Genomic DNA, 13,555 nt, shown 5'->3' on the forward strand with positions numbered 1-13,555 from the left:
ACAATATTTCACTGTGTTCAATTGACTGGACCATGTATATATTTTTTAGAACATATTATTATTATTATTACCAACGGCTTTATTCAGTATTACACTTTTGGTACAATACAGGATTCTTAGCAGGAAGTATTTCAACACGTTTCTTGTACAAAAAGAAGAATGAACAAGAACTGGATAGAACTAGAAAAGAAGGCCCAGGACAGAGTGGGTTGGAGAAAGCTAGTGGGCGACCTATGCTCCATTGGGAGTAACAGGCGTAAGTAAGTAAGTAACCCACACCACAAAACTATCGATCGACATACAATGAATTATTCAAAGCGCGGAAATGTAACAATACGAGTATTAAAATAAAAATGTATTTGCATAGGAAAAAAAATTGAACATACGAAACTTACATCATGGTGTATGGTAAGTACAAAAGTAAATTGCAAAAATCTTTTTTGTATATATAAGCTTGACTTTTGTGTTCATAAGACAATAAAATTGTTTTACAATATACAGATGTTCTCCTGTATATAGTACAATATTTCACTGTGTTCAATTGACTGGACCATGTATATATTTTTTAGAACATATTATTATTATTATTACCAACGGCTTTATTCAGTATTACACTTTTGGTACAATACAGGATTCTTAGCAGGAAGTATTTCAACACGTTTCTTGTACAAAAAAATGAAATAAACTGATAACCCCAGATATATATATATATATCAGATCTAACAATCTGTTCGTCATACATAATATTTGTTAGATAAGGTATTGTAAGGCATTTATATCTTTGTTTGTGTGCACGGATTCTTATGTATTGACGTCTTGTTTCACCAGAAGATACATAAGGAGAAAGATATGTATGAAGTGGATAGTTAGTCACTGGTAAGATATCACCTACCAGGAGTTTGCAAGATTTTGGATGTCTGTCCATAACCATATTGCTAATGACCTCAAAATACACACCACACACCGTGCTAACGTGTTTCTGCACTCTCTGCAATACAGTAGTCTTTTCTCAAAACCCCGGGAAAGGAAAATGGAGAACAGTAAAGAATAATAGGTAATATACAAGAATTGACAGTGCAAGAGTAAATGTCGAGTAACGCCAAAAGCATGCAGTCTCTTCATGCAGTCGGACGGGGAACTTTCTTCGATGACAACAAGACATGAGATGATCAAGAGAGATCAGAGGAAAAAATTATACCAAGATAAACGACTTTTGACACTACGTTTATCAAAGAGTCTCCAATAGTACAAACTTTACGGGATTCCAAAAGGCTGTTTAGGTGTTTTTCGTGTCTCAGGCTAAGGCTAACAATTTGATATTTAGACGGATCAAGTGTGAGACTATTAACAACAGACCACCATTCAATACGAGACAAGAACTCATTCATTTCAGGAGGATGTAAAGAGGGGGAAGTCAGCGTACATACAGTGAGATCGTACACATTTTTTAAAAAACGTGTTTTCAGTGGAAGATGTCAGATCATGTGGAAAAATAGAGAAAAGAACAGCTCCTTGCGGCACACCTTCATGAGGCATTGGGGATATCTAACACTTCCCTCCAAACACAGTGTACTGTTCTCTTCTAGAGAGGTAGGAATATAGGCAGTTGGCTGTTCAAATGTTAGTGTTGAAGTTGGTTAACTTGTTAAAAAGTTGTCTTGCGATACATTCAAAGGCAAAGGTTTTATCCAGAAAAGAACATCGAACCTTTTTCACGTTGAACACTATATTATGATGCAGAACAACAACATCTAAGGTGCTTTTCCGAATTTGTAAGCAAACTGGTACGGATCAATGTGCTTTATTGGTGCAAGGTGAAGTGAAAGTAGCAACAATTTTTCCATTGTTTTGAGGGAAGGTGAGGTTATCGCTACGGGTCTAAGTTTCATATTCGTATCGCCTGATACTTTCCTAAGTATTGGGGTTATCTTTAGCTTTCTCCACATTTTAGACATGAGATTAGTTGCGAAGATGACAACAAACAACCATGTCAACACTAAACTCTTTACAAAAGTGCGCCAGTCCAAGTTGGGACGATTGGCGATATTACGAAAAATAACGGAAACTAAATAACACCAAAGTAAGAAATAAGCGTATGACTGAAAAAGAGATCAGTTTGTCACGTAAATAAGACAGGGTGGATGTATCTATGTGTCTAACCAACCATATTTAGGTTGTATTGCAACCTATGAATAAGTACGATAAGGTAAGGTGTTTTCCATAGACAACAAAGTTCTCAAGTAATGCTAATCAGGCGTCTACATTAAGAGGAAATAAACAACATTGATACTCAAGATGATATTAATGAAGTACAGAGGATAATACTGTAGGACGGCAACAAATTTAACAGGTCCTGAGTTTATTTTCGTAAAAACCTATTGCTCGCCGACAATATAAGGAAACAGAAGCAGAAAAGGATTGTAATCTCTCTTCGCAAAATAAGGAAAAAAAATTCTGTGATATTAAATTACTAGGTGATGATTCTGTTGAGCCAAATGACACTGAATCCACTTCCAGCGCAGAACACACACAACCTTGTTTGTATTTAAAAATTTGGGACAAGTCTGAAATGTCACATGACTACTAAGTAGTTAAATTACGATTACACGCACATAGCAACAATAGATTGGTTGCTTTCAACCACCAAACCTCAAAATTAGAGTGAAATATCAACTAACTTTAAAGTTGTGCTGACAGTAAAATAAACTCAAGAAGATTGTAATTTACGAGACACTATCGCTTGTCACTAAACTAAAAGAACATGATGTCAGAGTAGATTTAAGGGTCAACAAAATAAAATTATATGCCGAAATATCGAAACATGGACCTTAAATCTTGATTTGTGTTCAGACCAAATACGTAACCTCTGTTTAATAACATAAAAGACGTTTACAACAACAGTAGTAATTGAGAGTGACTGAGTAATTATTTTAAGTAGCATTGCTTTTGTTGTCGATTTTAAGAGCATTTAATCAATAAGCAGTATAGAAATGCGTGACTCACGAGAACGCACACACTACTGAGTTAGTAACAGAAATAGTCCGTCTAACTTAAAAAACATATTACGGTGGCAGTATTCGCTTCATTAAAAAAAAAATAGAAATAGGGAAACCTGTCAGAAGTTCCATGTTCTATGAGCTGCTGTTTGATAAGCACAGTAAGAAATTATTATTTTGGTGGGTACGAACGATTTCATCAAGTTATCTTGACAATGACTGGGACTGAATGAACTTTGCGAAAGCCCTGAAGAAGGCTTAACATGGTTTTCGGGTTTGGGATATTTTCTTTTAAGTAATTCCTGTATTTGACTTTCTTTGTCTTATATAAGAGCTTACTCTTTTCAAGCTTGCCGAATAGTTTAGGCAGAACACGAATTATACAACTATCCGAACTAGACGATGGATCACATTCACAAGTCATATATGTACCCATATCATTAATGAAAACGAAGTCTAAATGAGCATCCATACGAGTAGGAAAATCTACTACAGTTTGGTGACCCAGGGATATAAGGAAGTTACAGTGACATGAATTGAAATCACCACATACAATTGAAAGAGAACCAATGAAGGCAATAACAGCAAATTCAGTGAATTCATCAGCAAAAATAGATGGTGCATATGATGTGCAGTCTGGAGTTACGAAAATGTTTGTAAAATAAACATATTTGTATTTATTCAAGTGCTTTGGACGGCATTTTAAAGTTAAATGATCGATAAGGTGTTTTGAAAACTAAAAGCTTGCAAAAGTAGATGGACACCAATCCGCGTTTACAAACGTAACTATACCGCTGCCACACCATTTTATTGCTTGATTGACCCTGACGATAGATATTGAAATCACGTAGTGATATTAAGCAATCGTCCTGTAAATCATTTAATCAAGATTCTTGAATTCCGACTACACCACAATTACGAAACATGTGTTGACTTAGCAGGAAATGAAGATAGTCCACCATGTTGATTAAAGATCGGCAGTTAGAATTCGACAGTTCAGGAATCGACATTTGGATTATGTTTATTCCCTTCAATAAATATTGCCAACCACCACGGTGTCTCTGTTTGCAATTTTTTGTAACTGGCACAGTGAAAAGTCTTTAATGTTTCAAAAAAACTTCTGAGTAGGTTATGCGATTAATAGATATAATTATATGTTAAAACAACCAAATACAGATATCTTGTTGAAATATCTAGATGGCAGGAACAGGTAGCCCAGAGATTCAAGCAGGCCGCCAGTGTAACTATTTTAAGGAATCTATTATGAAATGACGCTGTTAACTGGTCGTCTCTAATTCTTACCAAGAAATATTTTTGGGTTATGTCTTGACGAAATTTACATGATCAAGTCACTTAGTACATCTATAAAGAAGTGACGAATATCAAAATTGTGTGCTTCATATATTTGGTCACCGTCTTATGACTTGTAAGAATGACTAGTAATATGATGGGATAGAACATTCATCCCTTAAATTATATTTACCAAGGTTTCAAATTACATGCAATTCATCATGGCTACATTCTAACTTTGTGCCATATTCTACTCCATTGTTTATTTTAAGAATTAGGATTTAAATTACAGTTGAAATTATGAGTCATTTGAAGCCAAACTGGAAAACCTGCGAACATTGAACGGCCGTTTCGTCCTGCTGTTGGACTCTTCAGCGGTGCGCATCCACGATCCCGCCTAGTTTCAATTGATTCATGATTTCAACCATATAAAATTACTAAAATCTCCACAAAACCCCCCTTCTATTATGCATACAATAATAAGTTTTATTAAGATTAACGTAGGTTTAGAAGATTCCTATTTTTCGTATGGCCTACAGCATTTTCTAGTAATTTATATTTAGAAAAAGAAATTAAGTAATGAGGACAAAATTGCTCGTGATCTCTCAGAAATCAGATTATTTTTTATGATTAAAAGGCTATCAGTGATTATGGATGTTGACTAGGTTTTTTAGATAAGATTATTTAGATGATTTATGAATAACACATGTGGAAAAGGTTTTATGGAGATTTCATTTATGCATTTTATCTATATATCATACATTTCTTATAGTGTAGAATAGTTGATAATTGAGTCAAAGCCATCTTGTCTTTAAACAAGAATAAAACAGTTTAGACATAATTTTTATTTCATTTATTTGAACTATGTTTATGGTAAAAAATAATTGAAGTACTCTTACTTATAAGCAAAGATGGATAGTGGCTAGCAGTGGAATCTAGGACGCGCGTTTCGTCCTACTTTGGGACTCGTCATACGGATGTACCTTCATCTCAGAGTTGATGTTCACCCTGGGACTCGAACCCAGTACCTTTCGCTCCAAACTCCACTTAGCTACTGAGTCCTGATAGCCACTTGCTTGTGCAATGTGTTGAAGTTTAAATTCACTTAGTGTTACCTGTTTGAATCTACCCATTGATGTTTTGGACTACAACTGGACAGTCTCTAATTGTCATATGTTCATACTGTCCGTGTTGCCTCGATATAGCCTTAATTCACAAGCATTGTAAGCAACGATGGATAGTGGCTAGCAGGTACATCCAGCTGACGAGTCCTAAATAGGACGAAACGCGCGTCCTGGATTCCACTGGTAGCCACTATTCATCGTTACTCTTACTTACGTTTCTTATAAGATCAGTATCAGTTTGGTTATTCCTAAGGAATTTTAAAGAATTCTTTCTTTCAAGTTTTCTTCTATATTGTATTTCAAGGGTATGTTGTGATTTGACAAATTTTGCTTTTATCTAAATGGAATAATAATAATTATCTATTCAATATTAAACTTCCGGTCAATGAATAGTTTAGACTGATCCATAATCGAAATGGATTATATTAATTCTATGAATACATTTCATGTAATTTATTTTGATAATTGAAACCCTGATAAAAAGCATGTTTATGAAACATTTCTTAACATTTTCTAAAGTACACATTAATGCAATTGATCATATAAGAAAGTAGAGGTTAGATTAATTAAATTATCATTAAATTAGATAATGTGTTTTATCAATCAGATTCTTCGATTTACCCTGAGTATGAATTTTATATGAGGTTTTATTTGTAGTATAATTTAGTAAGGGTCGCATTTCTACAGTTGAAAAACATATGGAACTATGGAACATATGCAACTAATATTAAAGTGAGAATCTGCAGTACGAACGTAAAGACAGTCAGTACTAATGTACAGAGCTGAAACGTGAAGAACTACTACATCCATCGTCGAAATGGTACAAGTATTTACAAAAAGTTGTCTACGCAAAATACTGAACATCCATTGACCGGATACCATCAACAACAGCCTACTGTGTGAGAGAATAAACCAGTTTCCATCTGAAGAGGAAATTAGGAAAAGACGTTGGGAGTGGATCGGATATACATTGACTAAATCATCAAACTGCATCACAAAGCAAGTGCTGACATGGAATCCTGAAGGGAAACGGAAAAGAGGAAGGCCAAAGAACATATTATGCCGGGAAATAGATGGAGATATGAAAAGGATGAATGTTAACTGGAATGAACTGGAAAGGATTAGCCGCGACAGAGTTGGATGGAGAATGCTGGTGGCCAGACTATGCTCCTCCACGAGGGTTAACAGGCGTAATTATGTAATAATTTAATATAAAGAATAAGATATCGATTTAAACTGATGATTACTTTACAGAGAAGATTGCACAAAAATATTTGGAATCCTGAATACGTTGAAATTACTTTGAAAAATATATAGTTTACTAGAACCTGAAATAATATAATACCATGAAGGTTGTAGCATTTCGAATAAAGTCATATTATGTTTGTTATGTTTTTATTTCCAAAATATCGCAGTAAATTTAAGAAACAAAGAGTTGTTTTAAACTTACAATCATCCTAATTTTTAATGATTTCGTTAGTATTAGGAATATTCGAAGGTGGCTTAAGAGGTTTTACAGTGTTCTATTCAGATTTGTAAAAAGTTATTTCTAGTTTTAGGTTGTAATGGGTTCACAGAAAACTTCACAGTTCTTTCATTGTTTTAGTAGCTTCACTCTATTTGTCATAACTTTAATGCGAGATAAATCAGTCATTAGCACTGTGTGAATCTAGCGAAAGTAACTAAGTGACATTTATTAGTTGAATTCATGAGTCGATTGAAGCTAGACCACCACGGGAAACCTGGATGCACTGGACGGCCGTTTCGCCCCAGTGTGGAACTCCTTAGAAGCACGCGTGCACGATCCCACCTCACGGGATTTGAACCCAGGACTGGTTTTAGTTAGGCATTAATACCGTTGTATGTCAGCTCACTGGTCTAGAGGTTAAGCGTTCTCTCGCGAGACCGATAGGTCCCGTGTTCGAATCTCGCAGTGTGGGGTAGTGGATGCGCACTACTCAGGAGACCCACAATAGGACGAAACGGCCGTCCAGTGCTTCCAGGTTTTCTATGGTCGTCTAGCTTCAATTGACCCATGAATTCAACCATAAAATTATATTGTTATATGTTGGTGAATTATAATGTTTAAACCAAGTTTATTTTAAATCTTCTCAAAATGAAAATCTTACTATTAAAAATTGAATTAATTTGTCCCATCTATAAATTGAGTTGATTTGAAATATGTAACGTATTTGAGTAATATATTTAGAACAAACTGAATGTATGCATACTTAGCAAGGTAGTCATAAGTGAAAATTAATAAGCATCAATTTAATAAGAGGTGGAATTAATGTAAAGAAAAAAAGAAATTAGAACACATGTAAGCGAACAATTGTTTTCAATTAGATCGTCATCAGGCTTTACTCTAATATATATGAATAGTTATACAAAAATGTTAAACCAATCAAGGCAATTTGAGTCAATAATCACAATTACAAATAGAGTACGTCACCGCGCATAATACTTAAAAGTACAATAGTGGAAAGATAGGTGTATTAATAGTAGTAAGAATATTAAATTAGGATAACAAAAGTCTTATCAATCGTTAAACATTGGAAATAGGAAGTCAGACGTGGGGAAATAGACTTAGATTAGTGATCACAAAACATTAAAATCATTACGTAATAAGAAGTATGTAAATAAGTAAATAGTGAAGAATACAAACGGAAAGAGGCGGAAAACTACGAACAAATAACGGATGTGAAACCATGCTGATAGATGTTCACTCATTCGTTGGTTAAGTTGCCTGGTGGTACGCCCGATATAGCTATCTCCACAGGAGCAGCTGAACTGGTAAATGCACATAAAGGCCAACTCAGGTAACTTATCCTTCATTTGAGTAGACATGGCTGGTCGACTCGAGAAAGTCAACGCGAAATTGGCTGCGTAGAATGTTCTGCTAATTACTTTCGTTAACCTATCTTTCAGCGTACCACTAGCCACATCCCCATTGAATTGTAGTTTCATATAGAGTTTTCTTTGGAACTGTCAAAATCTCACACTTCTTTCTTGCATCATACATGTACTTCTTTATGAACGCACTAGGGTAGCCGATCTCTGTCAGTGAGTTATTGATAAATTCCAGCTCCTGACTTAAAGTATCTACTGAATAGATCATTTTCGATCTACTAGTCAGGTATGTAACCAAATTTTTCTTATATCAGATAGTTGTAAAGCTATAGAATTGAGTATATTGGCAGGCAGAGGGACTTTTTCCATACACACTTCTACTTAACGAGCCATTGTTTGCTTACATGTGTTGTTCTAGTCTTCACAATAGAAATCTTTAATATTCAAAAAAATGTATCTGTGAATTTGTAGCGCATCCATTTTTCAGTGTTCAATACATGTCCCATATCAAGAATATTCGGTTACTTTTCTTTTCATATTGTGAGAGAGATTCAGGTTCACGATAAATTACTCTCCTCTTTGAATCTCCGTGATTACAATTTTATTTTTATTAATCACTCCTTATTTGCTTGACAACTGACTCTTATTACAGTTTGTCCCTTAGATAAATCTCGATAATGCAGTGAGATGGTGAACATGATGACGACTATGTGATGTATTAGCAATAGGTATTTCAAATAATCTAATCACACATTTTCCTGTTAAGAAATTCGTGTACAAAAATGAAAGTCAACCTACTTTGATAATATTGATTTATTATTTTCATAGTTGAAATCATGAGCCGATTGAAGCTAGACCACCATGAAAAACCTGGAAGCACTGGACGGCCGAGACTGGTAGGTCCTGGGTTCAAATCTCGCGAGACGGGATCGTGGATGCGCACTGATGAGGAGTCCCATAATAGGACGAAACGGCCGTCCAGTGCTTTCAGTTTTTCCATGGTGGTCTAACTTCAATTGACTCATGATTTCAACTATGAAAATACTAAATTCTCCACAAAGCCCCTTCTGATCAATATGATTTATTATCTAGTGATGTGATTCACAATAATTTCCTTATCACCTTTGCCTTACTCTCTTTTTTATTTGTCAAATTGACCTTTATTTTTGATAAATAAGTTCTTTAACAACTTAATGTTTGACTAGACTATTCCAATTATATTGCGCTACTATATCACGTAGTTCTTACAATCTTTATTTTCTTATCGCATCATCCAAGTGAACTTAATTATATGAGAACTTTCGTCAGAGACAATAAATAGTCACTAAAATTTCTGTGTAGTGGTTTAACTTCGTTAATCAATCAACTTGATAACCGTTATTATGTAAGTCCCAACGGTGTTTGAAATCAGAATGCAATAAGAGGAGTAGACTACAGTTTATTGGCGGCTAGAACGGATAACAAAGCTAAAAGAACATCAAGCAAATTTGAAGTACAGGCGAATGTTTGTATGTGAGCAAAGATAGGGACGAATTTATAGTCAAATCGAATAAATGCGCGTATAGGAAAGACAAAGGCTAACAATAGGATTCGTGGATATATATACACGGGAAAGAGAATGATTCATCGAGTGATATTTAAGCGATTAACATTTTAGCTAGAGAGAGATATGTGCGTAGGCTTTCATGTGATCAAGCGTAGACGTTTATACAGATATAGTAGTGATCGTAATAGTACAAAGAAATATAAGAATTGTTAACCATAATCGAAATTGATTGTAGGATAGTTGCTATATCTTCTCACAACTCAGACCCACTTACGAATACATACAACACACTTTTCGTTACATATCACATGTCTCATATACACTACAGCAAATACTTACTTTAAACATTCTTAACATGATTAGATAACCTGTTCAGTATACAGTTAACCGGGTACTATGTACCTATCTATATTTCATAATTCTGATGTTTGATTCTACTTCCTTGAAAAAACTTGGACCAGATTATCGAGCGGAAAGTTAGATTTACTTAAAATTCAATCGCTGAGATTTTAAAAATATATTCTTCCTCCTTCATGAACCTAATTAGTTTCATCAAGAAATACCTTGATAATTAGGTGTGTACTGTGTAAATACATCCTATATTTCAGATCTATTCCATCGTCTCACTATACTATCGAAACTATTTTTGTTGCTACCAGGATTAAATCTTTATAAGACTTAGTTTATCTTTCAAATAATTATTATTCAAACATGATTGTTTGTCATTTGAATTTTATTTCATTAGTATAAGATTCGTTCAACCCCAATCAATATTTTTATCCAAATTATTAGATCTTAATAGATAATTATTATTTTTTTTTATATGACAAACTGATAGACATTGTATCCCCCTATGTAAGAGAAGGAAATATTCCGTTAAGATCTTCAATGATAACCCTTCTATGTATATAGAAATATAAATAGATCGCCAGTTACCATTCTCATGATTAGATAACTGTTAGTATACAAACATGTATAACTACTGTGAGCATTAAACAAGCTTAACGGTGAAAATGTCTTGTCTATTATTGGATATAGTGACGCTAATCAATAAGCTTTAAGTAGACTAAATTATCTAAATTGATATATCGTTTTAAACTGTAAAACTAAGTTATATAATTGAATGTGCACTGCTTAGGAGTTCCACAATAGGACGAAACGGCCGTCCAGTGCTTCCAGGTTTTCCATGGTGGTTTAGCTGTAATTAACTCACGCTTTCAAGTATGAAAATACTAAATCGCCAGAAAAACCCCTTCTGATGATAATAATCATATGCTTACTAGTGACTGACTTCGAGAGGTAAATCCAGGAGTTCTAGTGAGAAGCAGTGACCAGTGGAGTTCAAACCACGTCTGTTGTGAGATAGAAACTCACTGAAGAAAATTGGTGAACGGTTGCTCAACTTTGTGGATTGGTTGGAGATAGACATAAACACCATGGGATGCTGGCTCAGTGGTCTATTGGTTAAGTGTTCTGGCGCGAGACTGGTAGGTCCTGAGTTCGAATGTCGCGAGTGCGGGATAGTGGATGTGCACTACTGAGGAGTCCCATAATAGGACGAAACGGCCGTCCAGTGCTTCCAGGTTTTCGATGGTGGTCTAGCTTCAATTGACTCATGATTTCAACTATGAAAATACTAATTCTCCACAAAAACCCCTTCTATTCTTTAGAAATCTTATTAAAAGTCTATGTTATTTCATTTTTACATATATTTTCAATGCTAACTTCATTTCCATATAAAGAAAAGTATGTTTATAAGAAATACGAATGAAGAGAAATATACAAATTATTAAAAAAAAGAAAGAATTAGAAGAATTCATTAAAGTTCAGTTACATCTGATCGTAAAGTAATTAACCGGACAGTAGGTTTTCTTGTATTATTATTATTAGTAGTATTAGCTAATTTAATTTCCCAACATGGTGTAATGACATGTATAAAACTTCGACGAAATTTAGCACCCATTACACAATAAACAATAAAATTTACACTTGAATTAACTACAACTAAAAAATTACGTAATTCAGATAATGCACACCAACCATATGGTAATACTTTTGGTGATACAATACCAAAATAAATATTAAATATTAATGCTGGTAATTGACATGCTATAAATACACCGACAACAACAATAATCATACGTGTTATACTTTTATCTGCTTGTATTGCTAGTCTTGTTGGACCATATAATGTTAATGGAGTTTTTAATGATTTACATGATTTACAATGATCACTTCGTTGAAATCTTATTGGAAATGGCTTAGTAATAGATTTGTTTGATATTGTAGACGTTTTTGCATATATATTGGAATTAACATCAACCATTGTATTAGTACTACTATGTGGAGTATCCAAGTATTGGGTTGGTTGTAATGGTTTACATAGAGCAAAATCAGATCTACGTAATGCATACATTAAACGAATATTCATTACTAATAAGGCAATTAATGGTAATAGAAACATTACTAGTATATATCCCCATGTATAATATACAAGACGAAATATTGAATGCCAATCGTATTGTATTGAATATTGTGAATAATTTGATTCAGTTGTATTTACAGATTGTGTTGTAATTTCAAACCATCTTGGTATATTATAAACAATTGCACATATCATACAACAGCATACAACTAAACGTGATTTTGGTACAGATGATAATACATTTGCATGTAATGGATAACATCCAGCAATATATCGTTCAACGGTTAAACTAACTGTAATCCATATTGTAGAAGTTTGTGCTGTTAATGCAATTGGATAAATGAAATGTGCTTGAATAAGTGCATAAATACGATGTGCTGTAGTGATATTATTGATTTTAGTATGATCAATTGTCTTGTTTACTAGTTTATTTAATGTGCTAAAATAATCTTCTGTTGAGGAATTCTGCATATATGGTAAAAATGATGAATTCTCTTCTTCAGCAAAAGGATATTCAAAAAATAATACAACAGCACAAACCAATAGTAATATATCAAATACTGATAAACTAATTAAATAAATTGAAACTGGTGATTTCATACGTCGATTTCTTAATACAATAATAGATAGTACATTACCAATTATACCCAAAATGACAATAAATGGAGCAATATGTGTATTGAGGAATCGTAAACATAGGCTGAAATAATGAAAATATTTATAAGAAACAATGTAATACTTAAATTCACTTAGTATTATTTATTGCACAAGCAAGTGGCTATAAGGACTCAGTGGCCGAGTGGATAACGCGATGACGTTTGAAGCAAAAAGTACTGGGTTCGAGTCCTAGAGTGAACATCAACTCTGAGATACAGGTACGTCCAGCTGACGGAACGCGCGTCCTGGACTCTACTGCTAGCCACTATCCATCTTTGCTTACCAATGTAATACTTAGCTGGAAGAAATTAAACTGCTTATTATACTGAAAAAAAATACTTTTCTAAACATTGTTTCTTACATGGTAATCATACCTGAAGGTAAAATTGATGTTATGGTTTAGTTATTCCTTCAGTTTGACGTTTTTAACTCATGACAAACAAAATATCAATAGTTGTAGTTGCTATAGGGAATCATTTCTGTTATAAAACCTGTAAATCACATAAACTGATCTGCTACATGTCAATTTTACCAAAACTTTTTCCATTACTTTAATAAATATAACGGTTTGGAATACAAAAGTGTTCTAGACTGGGTAGAAATATTAATCTAATAATCTAGTGAACTAATTTCAACAAATACTTTTTTAAGTAAGTAGAGTATTCGG

The 13,555-nt window shown here is 33.8% G+C and overlaps 1 protein-coding gene across 1 annotated transcript; it reads right to left on the bottom strand.

The window, feature by feature from the left end:
* Positions 1-11,625: 11,625 nt before the first annotated feature.
* Smp_149580 (peptide (FMRFamide/somatostatin)-like receptor,putative) lies at positions 11,626-13,260 on the bottom strand (the record flags this gene model as incomplete). The annotated part of the gene is made up of 3 exons (XM_018790620.1): positions 11,626-11,963; positions 12,147-12,931; positions 13,250-13,260. 3 exons carry the CDS (start codon positions 13,258-13,260, stop codon positions 11,626-11,628), a joined length of 1,134 nt encoding a protein of 377 aa, XP_018646134.1.
* Positions 13,261-13,555: the final 295 nt, after the last annotated feature.

Source organism: Schistosoma mansoni (assembly GCF_000237925.1).
Source record: "Schistosoma mansoni, WGS project CABG00000000 data, supercontig 0049, strain Puerto Rico, whole genome shotgun sequence".
In the NCBI taxonomy this organism is placed as follows: Eukaryota; Metazoa; Platyhelminthes; class Trematoda; order Strigeidida; family Schistosomatidae; genus Schistosoma; species Schistosoma mansoni.